At 43.7% G+C, this 22,813-nt stretch overlaps 2 protein-coding genes across 4 annotated transcripts; one reads left to right on the forward strand and one right to left on the reverse strand.

Moving 5' to 3' along the window:
- Positions 1–2,776: 2,776 nt before the first annotated feature.
- LOC139338129 (ras association domain-containing protein 8) lies at positions 2,777–17,117 on the forward strand. 2 transcript variants are annotated; one of them, XM_070973066.1, is made up of 6 exons: positions 2,777–3,292; positions 8,690–8,892; positions 10,881–11,677; positions 11,893–12,090; positions 12,804–12,942; positions 14,992–17,117. In XM_070973066.1, exons 2-6 carry the CDS (start codon positions 8,790–8,792, stop codon positions 15,105–15,107), a joined length of 1,353 nt encoding a protein of 450 aa, XP_070829167.1. In that variant the 5' UTR covers positions 2,777–3,292; positions 8,690–8,789; the 3' UTR covers positions 15,108–17,117. The 2 variants fall into 2 exon arrangements, with proteins under 2 accessions (XP_070829167.1, XP_070829168.1); XM_070973067.1 differs by having other exon boundaries at positions 2,938–3,292; positions 10,881–11,671.
- A 984-nt stretch (positions 17,118–18,101) lies between these two features.
- Positions 18,102–22,345, reverse strand: bhlhe41 (basic helix-loop-helix family, member e41). 2 transcript variants are annotated; one of them, XM_070972804.1, is made up of 5 exons: positions 21,747–22,345; positions 21,588–21,654; positions 21,314–21,421; positions 21,111–21,222; positions 18,102–20,875 (listed from the first exon to the last, which is right to left on the reverse strand). In XM_070972804.1, the coding sequence occupies exons 1-5, from the start codon at positions 21,806–21,808 to the stop codon at positions 19,929–19,931; spliced, it is 1,296 nt and encodes a 431-aa protein (XP_070828905.1). In that variant the 5' UTR covers positions 21,809–22,345; the 3' UTR covers positions 18,102–19,928. The 2 variants fall into 2 exon arrangements, with proteins under 2 accessions (XP_070828905.1, XP_070828904.1); XM_070972803.1 differs by having other exon boundaries at positions 18,134–20,875; positions 21,314–21,424; positions 21,747–21,937.
- Between the last annotated feature and the right edge of the window lie 468 nt (positions 22,346–22,813).

A 22,813-nucleotide genomic window follows, 5' to 3' on the forward strand; every position in this document is an offset into this window, starting at 1 on the left:
AGCTGGGGATTTCAACCGGTTTGGGGCATATCGCTGCACTCCGTGTCGCAATATGGGCAGAAATACGCTTTATTTTCTCCTTTGTTAATGCACTATTGGTGTTTTGATTCACAACTGTAGATTTATATAAGCTACAATCTCCTCTGTTGCAATGGTTAAACTATGTATGTGCAAATGTTGGATGCTTTTTTTTAATTATTATTAAATCTCATTGGAGGCCACACGGTAATTTACATTCATGCTTTAATGATCACAAACAGTTTTGACACTATCTGGGTCACATGGTGTCAGTTTCAGGTCGTCTCCTTTCGGTATGCTGAGCTCTGCCGCTGCCTGCTGCAGAGTCAACAAAGCCTAGGGGGCGACTCCACTATATATAGGCTCTAAATATAACTGGATTGTGCTGGAGGGACGTCATTCCCAGGCAAGGAAATGATTTGGCAATCCCTTGTCAGTTTTCCAGAGTGTTCACTAGGCCGCCTCCTGCGCGCTTTATGTGCATAAACACACGCAGGGTCCGGAACCAAACACAGAGGCAAAATCTAAAGAGCACCCTAAATAAGAATGATGCTGAGGGAAAAGCATAAATGAATCCATATTTTATCCAACGGGGAGATACATAGTTATTTCAATGAAAGGGTCCGATGGAGTGAATGTCACCTTTAAAAGAGACAGTAACCCTATGGTTAAAATTAGGTGGGCATTGGCTGTGAAATCTAAGAGCCAATAGCAATGATGCAGGGGGGGACGGTTAAACAGAGCATAAAATACAAAAAGACGACACACTTTTTTCACCTCATGCAGCAGACACGCTAGAGGTCACTATTGACTTCTTGTCTGGCACTTCTCCAAAGTTGCACTGCCTCTGTGGAGACCACAGCAAGGTTTGAGATTTAAAAGAGAAGTGAAGGCCAATTTTGAGACAAGAAAATGTTCAGTGGTATTCAAGAAATCCCACATGTTTTAAAATGTGGGGAGCCCTGGCATTGAGGCAAAAGTGAATTGATCAAAAATGTCCAAAGAACACATTTCCTGTGCAGAGATGAGTAATTATTGCATCACTTTTTTTGACTCCAGATTTACCCTCCTGTTCCCATGCACATCCAATGCATTTGCCCCACTGCATTTACGTGTAGTTACATTCAAAACAAAGTCAATACCTGAAAATAGTGTATGATACATTGTCAGAAATGAATGTGAATGAATCTTTTTACAGTTCCAGCATTAATAATGTAACTTTCACAATGGAAAGCCTTCACTGACACATGGGTCTTGACCTATCTACAACCACGTCACATTGGTCATTAATCACCATATCTTTATTTCTCAGGGGGTGTACAGTTTTATGGCACAAACATAATTTACGGTCACTAACAGTTTGCAAATGTGACTTTAGTGTAAAGTTAATATGGGGCTGCAGCTTGTTTCCCCAGTGATGGGTCTGTTCAGTCTGTAGGTGTACCTGCAGATACAATGCATATCAAAACTTCCATGCAGACAGTAAACCTATAGATTAACTACAAAGTCTCTGCTTTACGATGATAATATTTGGATAAAATTACTTAAAACAAAAATGTCACATTTCCCATTGATAGATGCTATAATATACAGGCAAAAGCAACAGATTTAACAACAGCAGGCATTGTGATATGTCATAGCAGGAAACTCAAAGGTGTCTCTAATAACAATGATGTAGTAATGGCTGCTCTTCAATTAGGCACGGTGAGTCATCAGGATGAAAATGGTTTACTGTTACACCAAAAAGCCATTATTAAAGTTATTAGTCACAGCTGCTTGTTAAAATGTCTGCTGTGATAAAAAGGTCTACCCTGGCACAGTGTTGAGAACAATTTGCCGAAGATTAAAATGGCAGTTATGAATGTGACTATTTCACTTAGATAAAATGCTCTTTAATAAAATATCTTTCAAGCTTTAGAAGATACTTCCTGTTCAGAGAATAAAACTGTAATCCCGACCTGTAGTCTCTAACCAGATTTGATGACAAAGAGCACTTAGAGCTGCTGATTACACCACCACTAAGTCCCAGAAAGCAACCAGATTTCTGAGAAAACACCTTATCGAGAGCTTTAACAGTTCCAGTTGACATTTTATTACAACAGAGAAGTGTGTTCTGTCACAAGAGGGCAGTAAGCCTCCATTTCTCCACGGCGCCTTTGTCAAAGGTCCCTCAGCTGTTCCGGCTGAACAAACTGCATGTTTGAATTCGTCTTTTGCAAATAACTCGTGCGTGTATTTTTGTGTCAGGTGAAGGGAAAATATAATGATTCTTACATTTCTGCAGGAGTTATTTCATAAAACAATAAATCAATCATGACAGACACTTCGCGTGTTCCTCATTCATATTACTCATACATGGAACTTATCCAACTTTATTATTATGCTATGATGATAGTGCAACTATATGTCTCTGTGCTTCCACTGCATTTCAATCCCAGCTTTATCCCAAACCCGCTTCAATCTCAGATTCGTGTGTTCTATATGTTAGCAGGCCTATAGTTCTATTTTCACAAGAGTTCATTCAAGGCTGCTATTCTTCAGCAGCTTTGAATGAACTCTCTTTCCTCTGGAAGCAGATTATGAAACACTTTCACTGCACCTGCAGAAAACACCTGCAAAGCTCTTAAGTCCTCTTGTTCATTAACAAAATTCTCCAAGCACATTGAGGAAGCACTCGAGTAAACACGTCTCTATTTAAATTCTCTATTTCATGGTGTGTTATTATTAGACTTATAACAGGCTCGACGCTTCCTTGTTCACACACTGCCTCTGCTGAAGTGCTTCAGATGGGCTCAGATGAGTCTACTGATGGTCATTCTGCTCTCAGATGCCTTCAATGTGTAAAAGTTGCCCCCCACCCCCATCCCACCCCCGAGTGTATTGCAGCTTTAAACAGTCCACAATGCCTTGCGGTGTCCCAGTTCCACTGCGATGTACTCACCAGCAGGAGTAATGAAACGGGGAGAGGGGCATTTTCCGCAGCTCCCTGTGAAGACCGCAAAAGACTAACGCACAGAGAGGACACGCACAAACTTTGGGACAGAGGACCAAAACGTCCGATATCTGTCTCTGGACGCGTCTGCAGCCTTTTGTGTCCCTGTGTTTTTTGTGTCCAGCAGCCAAACGTTACTTTGTCGCAGTTCGTAGGAAGTGATTTACTGGGCAATGGTGAAGAAGGACACATTTTGCGGAATTCTCGCCTTTACCTGCGCTTTCAGCCCAAACTTCAGTTCGGAGAGCGAACGCTGAGCTGGAACCTGCCCGCAGCCTGAAGGTAAGACCACGGCTCGGTCCTGATGGTGGGGAAATGTGCCGCAGCGGAGCGGAGCTGCGAGTTGCGAGGCTGAGATAACGGAAACATTTGTGGAGTAGAATAGTTGGGCTACTCTGTGAGTCCATTATCGCCATTTCTCCAGCCTCGTCCCACTCGACAGCAACAGTATGAGGCGGAGGTGCAGGGGGGAGATAAAAGGTGCTAATGTAACATCAAGCTAATGCTGTTTTTCACTGTTAGTTTGTATTATTAGTCTGTGTGATCTCAGCAGGCCCAGGTGTTCAGTAGAACAGTCACTTGAGATTGTTGCTTTTCCCCTTTTCCTCACTATTGTCTCTTATCTTGTTCAGCATCTTCTGTAAATATAACGAGCTCTCATTGTCCCAACAGTCTTTACCAGTGAATCATAGTCTACATACGGTTCATTCTGCCTATAACTTCCAAACACATACCAGGTGTAGCAGAGCCAACCTGTGGAGTTGTTGCACTCAGCCCAGGTTTTATGTCTCAGTCTTGTGCTTTGTCATCTGCTTTCATCTATAAGTAGAATCATGTAATTCAGTGGTCTTTGCTGCATTTAATGGTGTTATAGTCACAGCACAGTGAAGACCAGGCTGCAAATAACTCCCTCCACACTGGAGAAATAAACAATTTTTAGTCACTTTTTGCTTGGGACCAGCTGCCATTTTCAAAACCATGTCAGTTCTAGAAAGGCTTAGATGCAAGACTGTGATTCAGCACCAGATGATGTTTTACAAACCGCTGTAACATGTAAACCTTGGCCAGAGGGCCCCTTGCTGCCCTGCTGTGTCGGTGCCCCGGTGCAGGAGCCTGCTGCATGCCCTGCTGGCTCTTCAAAGCTGGCGAGTGAGCAGTGGATATGGCATGGGAACAAAGGCGGCATTATTGCTGGCTGAACGTGCCGTCCAGATGTTCGAGATCCTGCCAGTGCTGACCTCCCAAATGGGGGAGGCTGCTCCAGCGCCTAATAGTTTAATGTCAGCCAGGCAGAGAGAGGCAGAGGGTTGCGGCTTGCTCCGGGCCAGCGGCTACTGAAGAGCTCTCAGGCCCTGAGACTGGACATGGGTTTAATCCCAAACACCTCCAAATCTTCAGATCGGAGCTAGAATGAAAATATAAAGTTAGTTATTTAAATTGTGAGGAAATGGATCATGAGACATTGTTGAACATGAATGTTGAGTTACACACATTTTTCTGCTAAGGAAGTGTGTAAAATTAAGCCTCTGGTTAAGTTTGTGCTCCATTGTCACCTTTAGTTTCTTATTAATCAGCATCTATCTGCTCATGCTGCAGGCGCTCAGTCTTGTCATTGTGTAGAGCCGAGAGGATGCCAACATTGTGCATAACAGAGGCTTTTAGAAAGTTCAGACAACAATAGAAAACTATTATCAGCTTTGCGTCATCTTTTTTGGACTGCAGTTATTTCAATTATTCGGACGTTCGCTGATCATTTAATGATCAGCCGGTTTAAACACACTTTCTATTGGCTGCAGTTTGTTGAAGGGCCATTGCGTAGCTGTTGCTTGTTGCAGGGCCATCAAGATCACAGAGCAGCTTTCTTGTCTCTTAGTCATGGCCCGTTGCATTCTCACAGCCCAGGAATGTACATCCTGGATGTTATCAGACTCCACTCTACAGGATCAAGGCCTTGTCTCCGGCAGCAGTCTTTGCACTGCTCTTTACGGTTTGTGTTTGTTGAGGCTGGCATGCTTATGACGAGGAACCTCTCTGTCTGGCTCCCATTGCAAGACCCCTAACTTTTAACCACAGGGGTCCCATCTTGTCAGCGAGTCTTACATCAGTGTTATACTGTTGCCACCCTGATGTGTTTTAGGCCCAGGGATTACACTGCGGCTGTAGCACTTGATGACAATATAGAGGAATTGAAAGCGGAGACAAAGATTTCTCCAGTTAGTTCCAGCCACCAGTGCCTCCACAGTGAACCAGCGTCTGTCTTTGGCTCCTCACAGAGATCTATTTCACAACAGATCTGTTACCAATTACAGCAGAGTATAAATTTCTAGTAATTACATGTTGCTCTACAGGGAGTGCAATTTGAATTAAAGTTTGGTTGGCAATAGGCAAGAAGGTTTAAGTAGTAGAACAGCCTGCTGTTGCTTAAGTCTGTAAGAAGTGTCCCATTGTCTTTAATTGAACAGCAGTGTGGGGGAGTTTTGCTTGTCAGGAACTTCTATAATAAATTGCTTTTAATTAGCTACTTGGATATAAATTCCTTCAAACTTGCAATGCCCAAACCTCAAGAAATGACTGTATTGTTTTCCACCTTTAGTGAATAATGGTCATGGTCAGCAAATTTGGAGAGGACCCAGCATGTAATGGTGTCTGTTGGTGGAGGTTGTACTTGCGGATCATTCGTGTTTTCCTGTGAGATCATTTCTCTCAGCTTGGTTCAGTTGCTGTCCCACAGGCTTTCTCCTGAGTCGGGCTCAGTCTTGGTTTTGCTTTAATGTAATGAATGCTCCATTTTGTTTGCCTCAAACACCCCCTTGTTCGGCAAACAGCTAAACTGCACTATCCTCAGGCCAGTTCGTGATGCTTAACAGACTTTAAATCCACAAAAGAAGCGTTGCTGTATTTAAGCTCCTTCAGGAAAAACTCCTACAGTATTTCTCATTGGTTCGTGCAACAGCAGTGTGTTGGTGGTGTTGGAACACCCACAGGAGCGCATATGGTAGGTTGTTTACACCAGCAGCCAGTTGAAGCCTTTTTCCTGCCAACTCGATGTGCTCCTGTAGGCCAGCAGAACTGTCATTAGCAGCCAGGCCGGCCAGGCTGCTCGCACACCTCACTGCTCTGAGAGGAAGGCATCTCGAGTCGACGCCGCTGAACCAATACGAGACCGAAACAAACGCTCTGATTGAGCTTGATGGTTTGCTGCAGTTGATCATCTCTCAACGCAGCTCAAACAGAATTCGCAGGAATTTAAGCCCTCCTGTGTCTCATGAAATGCTTCTCTGGCATAAGACGAGCTGCACAAATCAGGGAGCGGGCATCTCCCCAGGCTGTGGCTTTGACGGACCAGAGGAACAGAGCTCGCAGATCTCAGGATGGCACGCTGCCCCACACCGCTGTGCCAGTATCATCATTTGGGTTTTCTGGGTTAATGTTAATGAGTATAAATGCTACGAGTCTGGAGCAGAGCAAGTGACATTTATAAATGCCCCGCTGAGTCCTGTTGAGTTTGTGCAAGGAAGAGGCATCGAATCGGCCGCTTTGTTATGAAATGTTCTGCTTGGTTTGAACAGTTATCTCTTTTGTGTTTTTTGTGTCGCAGAATGTCACATTTTTAATGAAAACACAGGCAGTTTTTCAACTGTTGTTAATGCCAGAACAACATTATTCTATGCAGCGGTCCTTGCAAATCCCTCTGACACAATGTTGTCACAGGTAGAATTTATTATTATAATTTATTTTTTTAGGCACTTTCCCCTTCCCCCCTCCAGTGAATCCGAACCTTCTCCCTGGCTGATCCACTCTGCCTGCTTTGCATCAAGCCCCCCTCAGTCCCCATTACTGTTTCCACATCCCCGTGGAAAAAGGGTTACAAAATGGTGACAGTGTTTTGGGTCACTGCAGAAAAATCTCACCGTGTGCCTGTGTGTGACTGTTTTCCTGTTCCTCTCCACCCCTCAGCCTTTTAATGCCATTTAAGGGCAGCTTGAATGAAGGACAAAGGCACTTTCCAACTGGCTGTGAATACGTCAAGAACAGAGTGATCAAAGGCCAGACCACAGACCGAGGTGCCACTCACATACATACGAATGCACAGACTGTACATATTGGATTAATACACACTGAGGCACACATGCAGTGCATGTGTGCACTTAACACACACTTGAATCGGAGTGCATAAATCTCTGATAGCTGCCTGAGGCTTTGTTTTGTTTTGTTTGTTTGTAGAGCTAAAATGATTAGTTGAAATTGGAATTAGTTGGAAATCAGCTGAAAATTAAAAAAGAATGTAATACAGCTTTAATCGTGTTAGTCATTTATCAAAGCAAAATGTTTGCTGAAACGGTGAAAACTCTCCTTTTTCATGTCACACTTTTTGTTTTGGACTGTCAGTCAGGCAAAACATGCTTTGTAAAAATGTCATCTTGGGCTTTGGGAACTTCTGATGGGTATTTTTGGCCTTTTTTAAAAATAAATTAAACAATTAATCAACTGAAAGAAAAGATAATCATCAATGAAAATCATCATTAGTTGCTTCTCCATCTGTTTGTCAAACTCTACAAATGTTGCCTTGCAGCATTGCCTCATGTCTTTGCCATATTTAGAAAAGCAATTGGTGGAGGGTAGGACAGGCTGGTGTGGATGACTTTGGGAATGTGGATAGGGAATACAGTGGGAGGTGTAATTGGTGGGGGGATGGTGAACAAAAGGACCTTTTGACTCAGTAGTGTAGGTGCAGTGAAGGTTCCAGATCCATGGAGAGATCTTGGGTTGATGCCATTTGGAGAACATTTTGAAGGATCAGTCCTCAGATACTGTATTTCAGATACTGTGTTCTATCACTTATTATTTACATTCTGAACGTGTACTTCATGAGTCTGGTAATGTGCTTAGTCAGTTTACATAGCTGATTTTGTGAATCTTTAAATAGCAATGACAACCTGTCAGGAGCGATGATATCAAAACGAACACCATGAAGACAACCTATCTAATGTCTTCTCTGTGCTTATACCATTGAAATCACGGTGCAGTATATAAATCACTCATTTTAAATGTGTCACAACTTGCTGTTATAAATGAAGCGTTGTGGTGCTCCAGATCAGATCCTCTAGACATGAGAGAACAAGTGGTTTTGGTGCAGACCCCCTAAAAATCACATCATCATCCTTTGTCTGTGTTTTCAATGCTGAAATGACCATATAATATATAATCCCAGTATGAATGTTTGTTTTTGGGCAGTCGGTCACTGTATAATGTCCTCCTTTTTCTGGTTCTTGTTCTTCCTGCTCTGTCTTCGCTGCTTCCATGTGATCCTCGGCACAAAAGCAGGATCTGGACTTGGGAATGTCTGCTGGCAGACTCTTTCTGCACCCCCAACAGAAATGTACCTATTCATAGAGAAGAACAAAACAACAGCGCTTTGGCCAGCTGGTCCTGGCATGCCTGCCTGTATGAGTCCATTCTCAACTGGACCGTCCTTTTCCTATAAGCTGAAATAGCCTGAATATGCCTTCCTTTTTCTGCTTATTTCACTGCTGGTATTAGTTGATATTTCCAGAACTGCAACTGTGCATCTCTGTGCCTGTTCACACTCTGTCCTTAAAGGCGAACAAGCTTTATAACTATAGCCTTGAGCACATCCTGACTAACTGTTTCCTGTTTTCACTTGTGCTTCCTCCCCAGTGAAGTTAGCCAGAGGGGCTTCAGCTGCCCTGCACCACTGGAGCCTTCAATAATGTCGGGGCCAACACACCACAACTGGCCCCCTCGCTTCTGACCCAACATGGAGCTCAAGGTCTGGGTGGATGGAGTCCAGAGGGTCGTCTGCGGCGTCACAGAGGCAACCACCTGCCAAGAAGTGGTGATTGCTCTGGCTCAGGCCATAGGTAGATTATTTTCTACCATAAAACACACACCCGCGCTTTCATACACAATTCCATTTTTTGTGAATCCACGAATACATTTAAAAACCCTGGTACCTAGCTGTCAATAATAAGCTATATCTGTTGTCGTGAAGTGTGTGCTGGACATGTGAGGTGCTATTCTTCTGCTCTGTTGGTTGAGTTTCACCGCTGATATTAGACAAACATCCTGCTGTGTTGGATTCACAGGAAACATTAAATAACAATTTCCACATCAGTCTTGTTGGGAGCTGCTTCTGGATTGAAGTGCTGGTGAAATTCAGCCAATCCAATTAGTTAGAAAAGGGTGCAGACAATCCAGGCGGTTGACATAATTTAAACTGGTGATATTCAGGCAGATCGCAGCTCTTGTGTCTCACGGTAATACCCTGTGTGCTCCTGTGTGCATGGAGAAAAGCTGCCTCATGGTAGTTACAGGTTGATCTGACTGTGTAATGCTTCCATTTTTAAAGTCGTTTGTTCAAGACGGCAGACTGCTAATCTAAACACGTGTCTCTTCAATTCAATGCTTCACAGGTTCTGTGTTAGTTAAAACGCTTTTTACTTTAGTATTCTGATAAATCTGGACAGTTTTCTTCACACTATGACCGTCTGAAAGCGCTAAAACAGTTGAAGCCTTCTCATCAAGTGTATTTTTAAGCCTCCATCAGCCCACTGTCATCAGAGCAGAGGGCTCTCCAAAATGCCACATTGCCTTTTGTTACCTGAAAAGAAGTAAACAAGCTTCCTGCCCACATGTTGAGCTCCTGCTGAGATACAGTGGGTCATACATGGAGGCTTTATTGGTATCTTGGATCTAAGCACCCCCCCCCCCCTTCCCATATGGCTCCTTCAGGAACGGGGGCACTTGAACAGGCTGTATTGACATCACTTCCCACAAAGCGCAGGGTAGAAGGAGGGAAAGTCTGACTCATCCCTCAGTCTCCTGCCAAACTGAGAAAGCAGCACTTCGGAGCCCATTCCTCTGCCTTTTCTTCTATTAAAACATACACACCACGCTGAGTGATCAGACATCAATGCTGATTAATACTTTGGCATTTTACAAGTGTTTCTGTCTACTACAAGTTGTGTTTTCTGTCTAAACAGCATTAAGGAATTTATTTCTTGCAATCAAATTTAATGTGAAAGGGTTGCACAGAGTACCAAACCCAGCTGAGAAACCACCAACACTGCAGATCCGTGCAGCTCTGAGCCTCTTTTAGCTGATTGTTCAGTTTTCCAGCCTGCGATTTCTACTGTATGGGTGAGGCTTTCGTCTCACTCATAAAACCACTGTGAGCTCTTTTCAGAAACCACTCCCACACGAGCTGATTGAAATTGAACTTAAAGATCATTAGTTGGCCAGAAATGTGACTCTAACAGGATGATAATGTCGCGCTGTGTCTGCCAAATGTGTAAGAAGACAGTTGCTTGCTCACATGTTATCTCAGCAGTTTCGTAGTATGTCATGGCAGCATTTCTGTGAGTTGGTTTTTGAATCTTTCTACCCCTGAGTGTTCAAAAAAGGACCAGTGTGTAACATTTAGGGGGATTTCCTGCCATAAATGGAAAGTAATATTTCTGAGTATGTTTTTATTAGTGTATAATCGCGTGAACATCAGAATTGTTGTATTTTTGTTGCCTTAGAATGAGCTATTTGTATGCACACTGGGAGCAGGTCCTCTTCCGCCATGCTGTACTGCCATGTTTCTACAGTAGCCCAGAATGGACAAACCAAACCAAACAAATCAAGCTTCTCACTTCCTTAGCAGCCAGTGTAGGGGAGGGTGGGGGAGGGCTGTTTTCTTTGTTGTGCTCTACAACCTCACCAGCTAGAAGCCACTGAATCATCCACACATGCTCTTTGAAGAAGCTTTAAATGAAAGTTGGAATCCTTTCATTTTGATATACCCATCTACAAGCTTACAAGTCGTGTTTTTTATAAGTGTGTTGTTCTGCTGTGGTGTTCACAGGTCGCACTGGGAGATACACTCTGGTAGAAAAATGGCGAGACACCGAGCGTCACCTGGCCCCTCACGAGAGCCCCGTGGCCTCTCTGAACACCTGGGGCCAGTATGCTGGTGACGTCCAGCTGATCCTGCATCGCACAGGCCCCTCCCTAACTGAGCGACCCCCCTCAGAAGGACCCCCTCTTAGGGGGCCTGAACGTGGGCTGCATCGGCAGAGCCTCCCTCCCCTTGCAAAGCTTCGTCACCCCAACGATCGCTCCCTCCGCCGACGTGAGCCGCGCCGCAAGTCTCTTACATTCACCGGTGCTCCCAGAGGCCTTAGGGAGATACTGAGCGGAGGTCGAATAGGCGAGGCTGAGGCCAAAAGAAGACTGCTCCTTGGAAACAGTGGAAATCACCACCATGCAGGACCAGCCATTGGGACGGCATCGCCCGGCCTGTGGGCCTGTCGTATGGAAGATTTGGTCAGACTGGTCGGTCTGCAGAGAGAGACTCTCAATGTGCTGGAGAAGAAGCTGGAGGCCTATGAGGCTGAGCTCCAGGCCTGGGCTGAAGGCCGAGGGGGGCGAGGTGGAGGGTGCACCGGAGACCCAGGTGGAGGAGGGCTGATAGAGGAGATCCTTAGGCTGGAGAAGTACGTGAGGAAGAACGAGGTAGAGATGGAGGAAGAAGAGTTTTGGGCCACGGAGCTACAGATTGAGCTAGAGAGTGAGAGACAGCTGGAGGAAAGACTGCAGGAGCTACAAGGACGTCTGCAGGGCTGTGAACTGGACATTGAAGAAAAGCTGGCAATGGTACAGGTGTGCTATGTGTGGGAGATTTTTGGCATATTGATTATATATAATAGCTAATAGTTTGGGGAAAAGATACTAATAATCAGCTAAGAATCAAAGAATGCCGTGGTCTGTCCTTTTTCATCATATTTAGCTTTTACCAATGTGTCTCATGATGTTTGTACACTGTAGTAGGTGGGCTCCTTCTTCTTCCATATCTGTCTGTCTCTTTGTCCCATCAGGGTGTAGAGGCAGGCCTGGAAGAGGAGCGGCTGCAGAGGGAGCGGCAGGAGACCCAGTGGGTCAGTGAGGCCGAGGCTCGGGCTCAGGTCCTCAGGGTCAAAGCAGAACTGAAAGCCCAGGAGAGACAAGCTGTCCAGCTGGAGAGCAGCTGCCGAGCTGTGGACAGGTCGCTTGGACAAAGCAGCAAGAAACTGCAGGTGAGACATATGCACCAATACTTATTTTTCATTTCCTATTTATTTATTTATAGAAGAGTAGTGCGGTAGTGCAGCAGGATGATGTAGTGGTCAGGGGGATCATCCATCAGTAAGAATGTATTGAAGCATCTGTGCACCTGAATCATCCCTCAGCGTGATGCTGAATCCCCGCCATGTGGTTGTTTTTGTTTTTTTCCACACATCGTCTGTTTACAGGTCTTGGGAAATGCTACTACATATGTTAAAAAGGTTGAATAAAGCCTTTTGTGGCTCCAGGGGGAGCTGTGTGAAAACTGATGAATTGCCTTGTGATGCCGCTTGAGTCGGTGTTGGTTGGACCTGACTGAAAGTTTGAAAATGAAAAAAATCTTTGGATGTGTGGACTTAGAAAGATGTGATCCCACCACCATCTTAGCTTGAGGGTACATCTAGAAGCAATAGAATATCTTAGAAATAAGCTAAGTTGTGTCTCATTTACGTCACCATATAAGAGGTGACATCAGTTAAACAAAATGTACATAAATACAGTTTGATCATGTTCATGAGCTTTGATCCTGTTGGATAATAACTAACAATCTAATGTTCCCAGTGTCTGGACACCAAAATACTCCAACACAGTCTCATATGATCTGTAGATGTTTAGTCAGTTTCAAGCTCCTGATGATGCGTTCATGTTTCCTGAAGAATCACTGTGTGATGCTGTTTCATTGAAGGACATGCAGCACGAGCTGGAGCAGCTGACCAAGGAGCTGAGGCAGGTTAACCTACAGCAGTTCATCAAGCAGACCGGCACCAAGGTCACAGTGCTGCCGGCTGAACCCACCGAGGATGAGAGCACTCACAGCAGTCACGGTAAAGTGAAAATCATTTTGTTATCAACATTAAATGGTGGATTTTATCTCTCTTGGGGAATATCATTTGGAGCTAAAGATTTAACTCGCACCGCATGGTATGCTATAATCACATTTGAAGTTGATTGGCTGACCTTGTAGGTACAGTGTGTAGTCTGGGACTCAGGGGTCAGCTCGGTCGTACTGATCTGAACTGGTCTGACCTAAAACTGGAATAACAGCTCAATTATATGTCAAAGTGCATGCTGAGAGGATGAATGTTGCTCCTTAGGTGCCATTCACATGGGAGGCACATGACTCACTTTGACTGAGGTGCAGTTCGTCTTTTGAGCCTGTGCATTAGTAAAGTCATTCTGTTCCATCACAGCACTTAGTTATTTTTCTACCTGGTGTATTAACAGCCTGCTGAGACTAAATTACTCTGCTTATGCAATGTTTCCACTGCATGGTGCAGCTCAGCTCGGTTTTCCTTTGTCAAAGCTTGTTAATGGTACCTGCCACTTTTTTTGGTATCCCCTCAGTCAAGGTTAAGTTGATACTAAACGCTGAAGTGATTGGTCAGAGAATCGTCTCTAGAATCATCTCTTGTGCAACACGGAGCAACTCGAGTCGTCTTGTCGTCTGCACTCTGATGTAGGATTTCCCAAACTCTCCTGTTTGTGTTGTTCTTTCAGCAGTCCTTTGTCTTGCTACATTCAGCATTATCTGACACAAAGTTTGTCTCCTTGCTGAGACAAAACAGCCTCCCCCTCGATATCCTCCATTGTTCCTGTGTGTGTGTTGTGTTGAGGGGCTACTGTCTGCAGTGGAAGACGAAATCGAGCACCTGGTACCAAACAGTTGAGCACAGCCGAGCCATATCATACAGCGGAAACACAGCTTTAGCGTTCCAGTGTGTGTGAGAGAGAAAATGGGGAGTGGGCGAGGGTAGTGGGGAGTACAGTATTAGTTTTTACCCGCTCCAGAGGCAGTTACAGTCTCCATGCCAACAGCGGCCTGGATACGGGCAGACCTGCCGTCATTTGTTTACCCTACTTTCTCTGTCTGTCCCTTGTTCTTTCCATCATGCTGTCCTTCATCACATGCTCAGCAGTTTCTGTGATGGGCTCACTGGACCACAGCTCTGTCACCCTCTAGGAGACGAGCAGAGAGCCGATACATAAACAAAGAGAGGTGATAGTGGGAGGTCCCTCCATCAACGATCAGCTGCTTAGCAAAAACTTACACAGTAACAATGTAATTAGAGACATACAGAAATTAAAATTGACTTTCAGGAAGTTTGAGGTGAGATGAGAGCACTGTGTGAAGCCTGGAAGTGAAGAGCTGGATATCCAACTGTCAAAACAGAAATCAAAATGTACAAAATTTAAAAGATAAGCCTGCAAGCATGGAAATGAATATATAAATCCAAATGTCCAAGCATAAACATTCAGTTAAACCTCTACTTTCAAGCACACTTATGAATAATTTTAGTATGCCCACTGCCTTAAAAAGTGGTCTGGTCTTCCTTCGTTCACGTGAAAAATCACACTGAAAGTGTCTAAATGTACTTTGGATTTCAGGCTCAATTTGACTTTGAATGGGATCTTAACTTAAATGTCTGACCTCTCCAAAGCGCCCGAGGTGTTTCTGGTTGCAGGTCGTGCACTTCATTGCATTGCTCTCTTTATTAAACTTAATGGTAATGCATTTCACACAGGAAAAGTAATGAATTGAGCATCCATGTCCTTCTGGTAACCGTCCAGTTCATGTATGAAAAATCAGCGAGGGCTCTTGTGCTTGGCCATAAAATTCACTGCTTTGGCAGAATGTCTGCACAGCTCAGTAATGCCCCCTGGTGGTCCCATAGCAGAGGTATCCTGTAGCATAAACAGGGCTCTATTATTATTATTCATCATTTTTATCTGGTAACTTACTGGAATTTGTAATCAATTTATGTAAAATGTGAAAACCAATGATACATTTCTTGTTATTTTCAGCACCACACCTTTGGAATTTACAATATATTTCTAATTTTCTTTCTTTTATGTATTTTCATTCTCAAATTTAGTTCCCCTGACTGGCTCCCTGAAGCGTCCCGTGTCCTCACACCCGATCTCCACTCACCTCCGGGTCCTGCACAGCCCTCTCAGTTCTGGCCTGAACCCAGAGGGGATCTATGTGTGATTGGTGGGGGGAGGGACCCAGAGCCCGTTTCACCCAAGAACACAGTGTAAGTGGATATCTTTGTACAGGATACCTCAGTAGCACATTACTATGCACTGTTGTCTCAGTCATGAAGGCACCATTGAGTGTGAAGACTCAATAGTGAAGGAGCGAAGTCGATGTTTAAACGGCAGTCACGGAGCACTTGGTGGGATGAAAGATTAGAGGCGATGGGGTGAAGAAAAAACTCACGGCAGCAGCACTGAGTGTCACAGAACATATTAAGACTTTCTAAATATCAGGCTGTTGTGGACTTCCTTTCTAAACATATCCACTTAATGTACTTCTACTCTCACTTTAGTACCTGCTGAATGATTTGTATTGTTCTCTCACTAGCATCATGATTCAAAACTATTGCCTTTTGAACAGTATTCTTGAGAATCTTGGTATGTGAATCTATGAACTGTATCTCTAAAGTCATATGTAATTTCTGCAGTGAATACGTTTTACCTGGTTCTTATATAAGTAATGAAGGATCCACTCGTGTCTATAGTAAAACTGTCTCGAATCATGTTGCAAATCAGAATTTATTCCTGTAGCTCTGATTGTCTGTCCTTGTTAAAACTATGCACAAATGGTTAATGGTTTTGTTACTGAAGAATGTTACTGTCTGTACGTACCAAAATGACGACTTACTGTAAATATGTCTTCTTACTTTTCAGCTTTATTTAGTGAATTATTCTATTTTATTACAAAGCTGTGCATTCACAGTGACAAAAACGGAGTGCCCTCATTCCCACAGTAATATCTGCATTATGAACCAGTGTTAATTATCCTCTTAAGTGTTTTTTTTGTTTGTTTGTTTTTGTAAAGATGACTACACACTATATTTTGCCAAATGTATTATGCTTGTTTTTCTGTAAGGATCAGTGGCCAAAGATAAGCAGGTCTTGTTGCATGATTGTTTTGTTAATATAGCCATAGCTGGATGTGCACAGCACCCACAGTACAGTAAATCAATTAGCCGAGTCTAAAAATGGTGGCATGTAATAATACAATGGATCGCTACAGTCTGTGTGAGTGAGTCAGAGGTCTGTGTGTGTTTGTGTGTGTGTATAGAGTCAGAATAGCCAAGGAATGAAGCCCATCTTAGGTTGTAGTTCAGCTGCTAATCACATCAAAGTGCCTTATATTCATTCCACAGTATGTGTATTCAAATAATGTCGAGTGAATCTTCAGTAGAGACATAGAAGCAATGATCGTAGTCACTTTAGATCAGATGTCGCTATTTTAGTGCTACATTGCTGCACAGAGAGAAATGGCAACAGCGCAGCAACAAAGAGGAAACTCTAATTGTTTTAACTGTCAGTATTTTGTAGAAATGTCAATGGAAAGAACATCACTGATCGTGCTTTCCACTTTGCTACTGTATTACTGTCACCATAATACTATGTGCTGTAAAACGCATTCACATGTAACCTGATTTAATGTATTTCATCATGCAACACATACTGTATACTGTAGTCACCAGTTGAAATCAGTACTGTCACCCAGGAATAAATAGAAACACAGAAGGACACCCTGTAACGTTCAGCATCTGTAAACACACAACAACACACTCCATCACCACAGTGTGTCTCTCCTCACTTCAGTTAAAGGAGAGACCTGTTTTGGGTTTAAACTAATCTATGATAATGTGTGTGTATATGTATTTATACGTGTGTGTGTGTGTATACTGTATATACACACACATATGCGTGTGTGTATATAAACACATGCACACACACACATATATTTTCCCTTTAAGAAACCACTTGTGTGCATTTCCCTGGGTTGAGAGGTAGCTGTGGTCACTGTTTACAACCGTATATGTTCTAGACAACTGTAAGATGTCAACTGTACATAACCTGTTTTTATTTTTGTTTTTCCTGCCTTAATATTAAACTGCAAAGTGTTGACAGATGTATGGCTGTAACCGGCTGCTGATATGACATGGATTGCATGATTCAATAAACCATCTGACAAAATTTAGATGCCTTGCAGCAGGTGCTTGTGGTAACTGTATGTAAGTATTTGCCTGTGGATGTAGATGAGAGGGAACTTGTACTGTACAATATGTGCTGTGAATGTTCTTCACGCGTTTCACCAGTAGATGGAGACCTTTACTCAAGCAATGGTAAACACATGGGCACAACATGGCTGGGAGAGAATAAAGGGAAAGGCACTTTACCTCCACAGAAGAAGGAAATTCTAAGACATGTTGTCAGTGTGTAAAATGCATATTCATGCATTTAATTAAGATGTTACTTACAATGCTGCTTCACTGGAGGTTAATAAGAGGATCTGGTAAAATAAAGGCAAAGATGCATTTGCTTAAACTCTCAAAGTTTCTCTCACTGGTGGATGAAGACACAGACAGAATCTTATTCTGACCTGAACTCAGACAGAAAAGGTTTAAGAGACTTCTGGTGGAAACGGGGGCCTTTGTTTTGAACAAAGGGCTGCATGCTTCAAGGCACGATCTTAACAAACCTTGAGATGCATAAATTGGCAGTAATTGGACTTCATTGTTGCCAGGATCACTACAAAGCATAAAGTCAGACTGAAGTTTCAAGATTGCTACAATTATTCATAAATATTAGAATAATATTGCTGTAAACCAGTTAATGGCAACGATAGTGGGTTTGATCCTGCTTTAAGCTTTTGACAGGTTGGGAGGAGGCCCCTTGTTTTTCATCAGCCTGTACAGACTGAGGGTAATCTCACTTCATCATCCTTTTATCACATGACATTTGTTTAAAGCTTTGGCTTACTGTACATTCCTCTGCTGGACCTGTCAGCTGATTAGAGTCTTAGTAACAATACATTTCATCTACTGGCTTTCTACTGTTGTTACTGTACTCTGAACCTGTGCATGCATAACACAGTGACTTACAGTGTGCGTTGTTCCCACAACTAAATAGTATATGCATTTATTAGTTGGAACACAATCTGTGTTAAATAAGAAGAAGCCTGCAAAGTTTAGTTTTGATATTTATTTTACAACTCAGCAATAATTTAGAACAGCATATGTGTAAAGCATTAACGAAATGTGCAACAGTTGCTCAGTTAACTCTTAAAAAAAATCCATAGACTTCTACAACATTGACATAGACATGTATACTTTATGGTATATTCACAAAAACCTATTTACAGACGCACATGCCACTTTATATAACAGTTGATAACAGATTTGAGGCAAAGCCAGCTGAAGAACACTACAAAAGCAATGTCATGTATGCAAAATACAATGAAAATCATCTGTTTATTCAGTCACATGTGAAACTTAAAAAAAGCTGAACAACACTACACTTGCAGGAATTAATCTCTTAGAAAACAGGCCAAGATTAAGTTAAACTTCCTAAAACGGCAATGATCATAACTGATGGTCACATGACCACATCTTCTTCCCCACCTTTGTCAGATATTGGAAAAGCAAGGTTTTACATAATGATAGCACATAACACAGAGTTGGGGAGAGTCTGATGGGTGGTGGGTTGCAGGCTTTTCAAATCTGATTATGATTTGAATCACTTTGCCCTGAAAGAGCCAGAAATAAGCTGTGTTTTGTTCACTTGGGTCAGTTACTTCATTACCATTTTACTGCATGAAATCATCACAAAGCATGTGGTGTCTCTGCTCTCTCTTCTCAAAGGAAATCAGATTTTTTATTTTTCTCTCAAGACAGCTCAACACAATAAAAAGGTTCGAAGAGAAATACAGTGATAGACTTTTTAAAATGATGAGGTGACCGTTGGGGGAGTAAAAGCAGAAAAAGTGCACTTTACGTCTGAAAGAGTAAAGATCGTCCTACATACAAACTTTAACAGCTGGGAAAATACAGGTACATTCAATATCAAAGATCTATAAGGTGCTATCCTACAATGTTTCCTGGAGGTACAGGAGGTCACTGCATCTCTGTGCTGAAATGCTTCATTCAGGGGAACGTACAATATGCTGGTCAAGCAGCCCCCTTGTGAATGAAGAGTTTCTTCTTCTTTCCATTGTTTCCTGATTGTTTTTGTTTGTTTGTTTTTCTTTCCTCACAAGAACAAACAGGGAAAGGAAACCAGAGTAAACTCAGATCTGTAAAAATGAGTTGAGGTCGATCAGGCATAATACCATCCTATAATTTCAATATTATCAAAGTGTAGTTGTTAAAGTAGTTTTTTTGTTGTGTTTTGTTTTGTTTTTTTTTTTATTTTTTATTTGTGTATTTGTTGTTAATGATGGAGATGTGTGTGTTGGGTGGGGGGTCCCATTCGCTTCTGCTCAATCAGCCTACCCATGCAAAGTTGGGGATGAGGTACTGAGGGCGTGACACTAGGAGCACTTCTTTTATAGGCCCGTTTAGTGCACACTTCCATGTTCATGAATCAGACTGTCTTCCAGGTAATAATATTTACAGTCAGAGTCAGCCAAGCGCTTAACAACCTTGGCAGAGGTCAGTTAACTTCATACATCCAAAGAGACTCGCTGATTGGGACATTGCGCACTGTACTCAAAGTTTTGGCACCAATGCTGCCATTTCAAAATGTTTTATCAAAGAGGATACAAAACTAACTCCAGCACAACACAGCCGTGTATTAATGTCAATCATTGTCGATAATCATTTTGATTGATTAATCTAGCATAAGTGCAAAAGGCACGTGCCGTCACAACTGTCCCCTGTTTCCGCCAAGATATTGTACATGAGAAACTCCTCTGTGAAACCTCGTTTTTTTTTATAACTCGCCTAAATAAAAAATAAAATAAAATACAGAAACTCCTCAGCAGAATGCACGGAAAGGTAACACAGACTAATTAGCTCGTTTGACAGGCGGAAAACTGATCATGTGGGCTGCTCTTGCTCTCCTGCAACGTTTCAGCTACGTCACCCTCTCCGTCGTCACTCGCGGGACTTTCCTCGCGCTCCTCAGGTGAGCCTGCCTCAGCCTCGTGTGACTCGTCGCTGTCTGGACTGTGGGAGTCCTTGGACTGGGAAGAGGCTCCAAAGTGCGCAGACAAGCCGGGGAAAGCGGCCGCTGCGGCCGCGGCTGCCGCTGCTGACGCGTGTGCCGGGTATAGCCAGGGGAAAGGGGACGCCAGCGCGGCCGCCGCAGGGTACATGTACTTTTCAATGTTGCTTTTATCGAAAAAAGGCATATAGGACGCCGCGGCCGAGGGGTTGATGAAGTAGAAAGGCATGCAAATAGGCGTCTGCTGTCCCACACTGCTTATTCCCATCAGAGAGTTCATTAACGCCAGATCGGGTCTGGCGGGATCTGTGCCCCCTAGCCCGTTCCCAGGCCAGTTCATCTTTGGTTTTTTGACAGCGCGATCGTCTCCAAACTCTTGCTTGATCTTCACTGCCTTGTGTCCCGCTTGCGCTTTGTTGCGCTCACATTCTTTATCTTTGCCGTCGCTCTTTTCAGCCTCGCCCCCGTATCCACTGTCCGTGTCTGTGTCATTCTCGTTAAGCTCCCCGCCTTGGGTCCTCTGGATGACCGGGACGCAGTTCGCTTGGCTGTCGCCTTTCTGGCCATCCTGTGCGTCCCCGGCGGGTAGCTGGTGCTGGAGTGGCGGCGCGCCGGGCTGGAACTGCGCCAGCACCTTGTGAAGGTGGCTGATGAGCTGCGCGCACCTCTGCTCTCGTGTCGTCCAGTTCTCAAACTGACTCAGGTACTGCAGGACCTCTTTGGCACAGGCCTGGAACCCGGAGTGGAAAGCATCCAGATCTGCATGAATGGAAGATTTCATCGACCGGTCCCCTACGAAACAAAGATTATCAGATCATACAGCGGGCGTGTCTCAATACACATTATGGTATTTTCAAATGCACATTATCTCTATATATCTTATATCTGTTCCATTCACGTGCATTTTCTGCCATGTTTAACACAAATTTTATCCATATGTGAACTAATAAAGTTTCATGTAATCCAGCTAGTAGAACAATGCAACATAATGTCACTGAAACTGATCAAGTTTGTTGGTTCATCTTACCATTCTGCAAAGCTATGATCTTCTGATGCTGCTGCTCAGTGACAGCCGTCAGTGCGTTTAAATGTTTCAGCGTTAACTCCAGGACCACTGCTTTCTCCAAATGCCCGAGCGTCTGTGGAGGAAAACAAAGGTTCAATTGACTGTGCACCAGATCATGTAAAGGCAGGTTCGCTGAGAAACTTTTTGCGGTATCGTGATCTCACCGATAGCTTCAGATGTTCGGGTAACAAATCCTTCAGCTGGCCAATACATTCGTTGATTCTGTCTCTCCTCTTTTTCTCTATCAGCCGGTGTGGTAACTTGTATGCGTCCTGCTGGCAAAAACACAAGCAGCTGTGTTAAAACACAGATATGTATGTGAACAAAGTTAGTGTTATACACGTGGATTCTGCTGACTTCCATGAACACACACAGGTTGGTTAATGAAAACGACAAACTAAACATTTAGATTCCCTTAGAATAAGAAATGGCGCGCACCTTGCCACCATCCTCTCGCTTTATTCCTCTTTTGGACTTGCACATGTAGAGAGAGGGGTAATCCACCCTGAGAAAGAAGAAAGTGTCCGATTATTCACCGCGCTGTCATAACAGTTTATTAGACGCAGTTTGACAGAGTTTGCCAAAAGCGACACTCACCCCAAGAAATCTGCGTGCTCCATGTACTGCCTGTCCTGTAAATGCGGTATTCTTTCATCCATCACTTCTCTGCTGCTGGTTTATCCGCTCCTGAGCTTCTTTAGGGAAATGTTTGTTATCCACGACCCGCAGACGGATGGCTGAGGGAGATGGTGCACAGTGCGTGTCCACCGGTAGAGCTGCTATTCAGACTGATGTCTATACTTCCCTGAGCTGCCACTTCGCAAAGCCGACGGTGCTGTGGTTAGAGCGCACGCGCGCCTCCGGTAGGGAACAGCTTCCGACTCACGTGTAGCCTGCACCAGCACAAAGTCCGGTAATTAGACCCTCTCTGTGTTAGAGCAGCGACGGTCGCTGTTCCGACAGCGACGTCGTGCAAACACTTTCGACCTGGTTGCTGAAACGTGATTCATGCGCAAAATATAGAGGAGGCAAATGCGCACGGGCGTGAAGACAGAAATTAGTCCACATAAGCGTCAGTTCACTGTGTTATCGGCTGTAACGTGTCTCCTAAACTTTGCAACTCGAGCCTGTCCTACTGGTCAATTGGAGCACGAGCTGCTAAGTGATACGATCTGAGATGCAGCGAAATAAAAGATGGAAGTCAAACTATCTTGCCATACATTCGCAGTCTAAAGGAAACCTACAGGTCCTCAATGCTCCTCTGTCACTTTTACGGGTTTTCCTTCTGCTCCTTGAAAAATAAGGTTATTAGGAAGTGAACACAGAGCGTAAACACGGGACCCCTTTCAAATATTCCAGGTGTGCGCGTCTGTCACTCCGTGTCGTTGGCCGGAGCAGAGCAGGGGAACCTATTCACACATCTCCAGCCGTCCAAAGCTGCGTTGTCAGTAACCATGGCACCGGCCCAGCTGTGTGCTCAAACACGTGCGTCGAGGTTTTTTATTAACCTCAGCATGGGTGCTGCTCTCCCACCTTCATCCCACTGTCTTTGTCTGATAATAAAATGTTCACAACGAAGTGACAGAGATCGGCGGGACAATCGCTAAATGAGGTTTTGTAACTGATCCCCTGAAACAATTCATGTCCAAAGAATGATAAAATCC

Source organism: Chaetodon trifascialis, chromosome 10 (genome assembly GCF_039877785.1).
Source record: "Chaetodon trifascialis isolate fChaTrf1 chromosome 10, fChaTrf1.hap1, whole genome shotgun sequence".
In the NCBI taxonomy this organism is placed as follows: Eukaryota; Metazoa; Chordata; class Actinopteri; order Chaetodontiformes; family Chaetodontidae; genus Chaetodon; species Chaetodon trifascialis.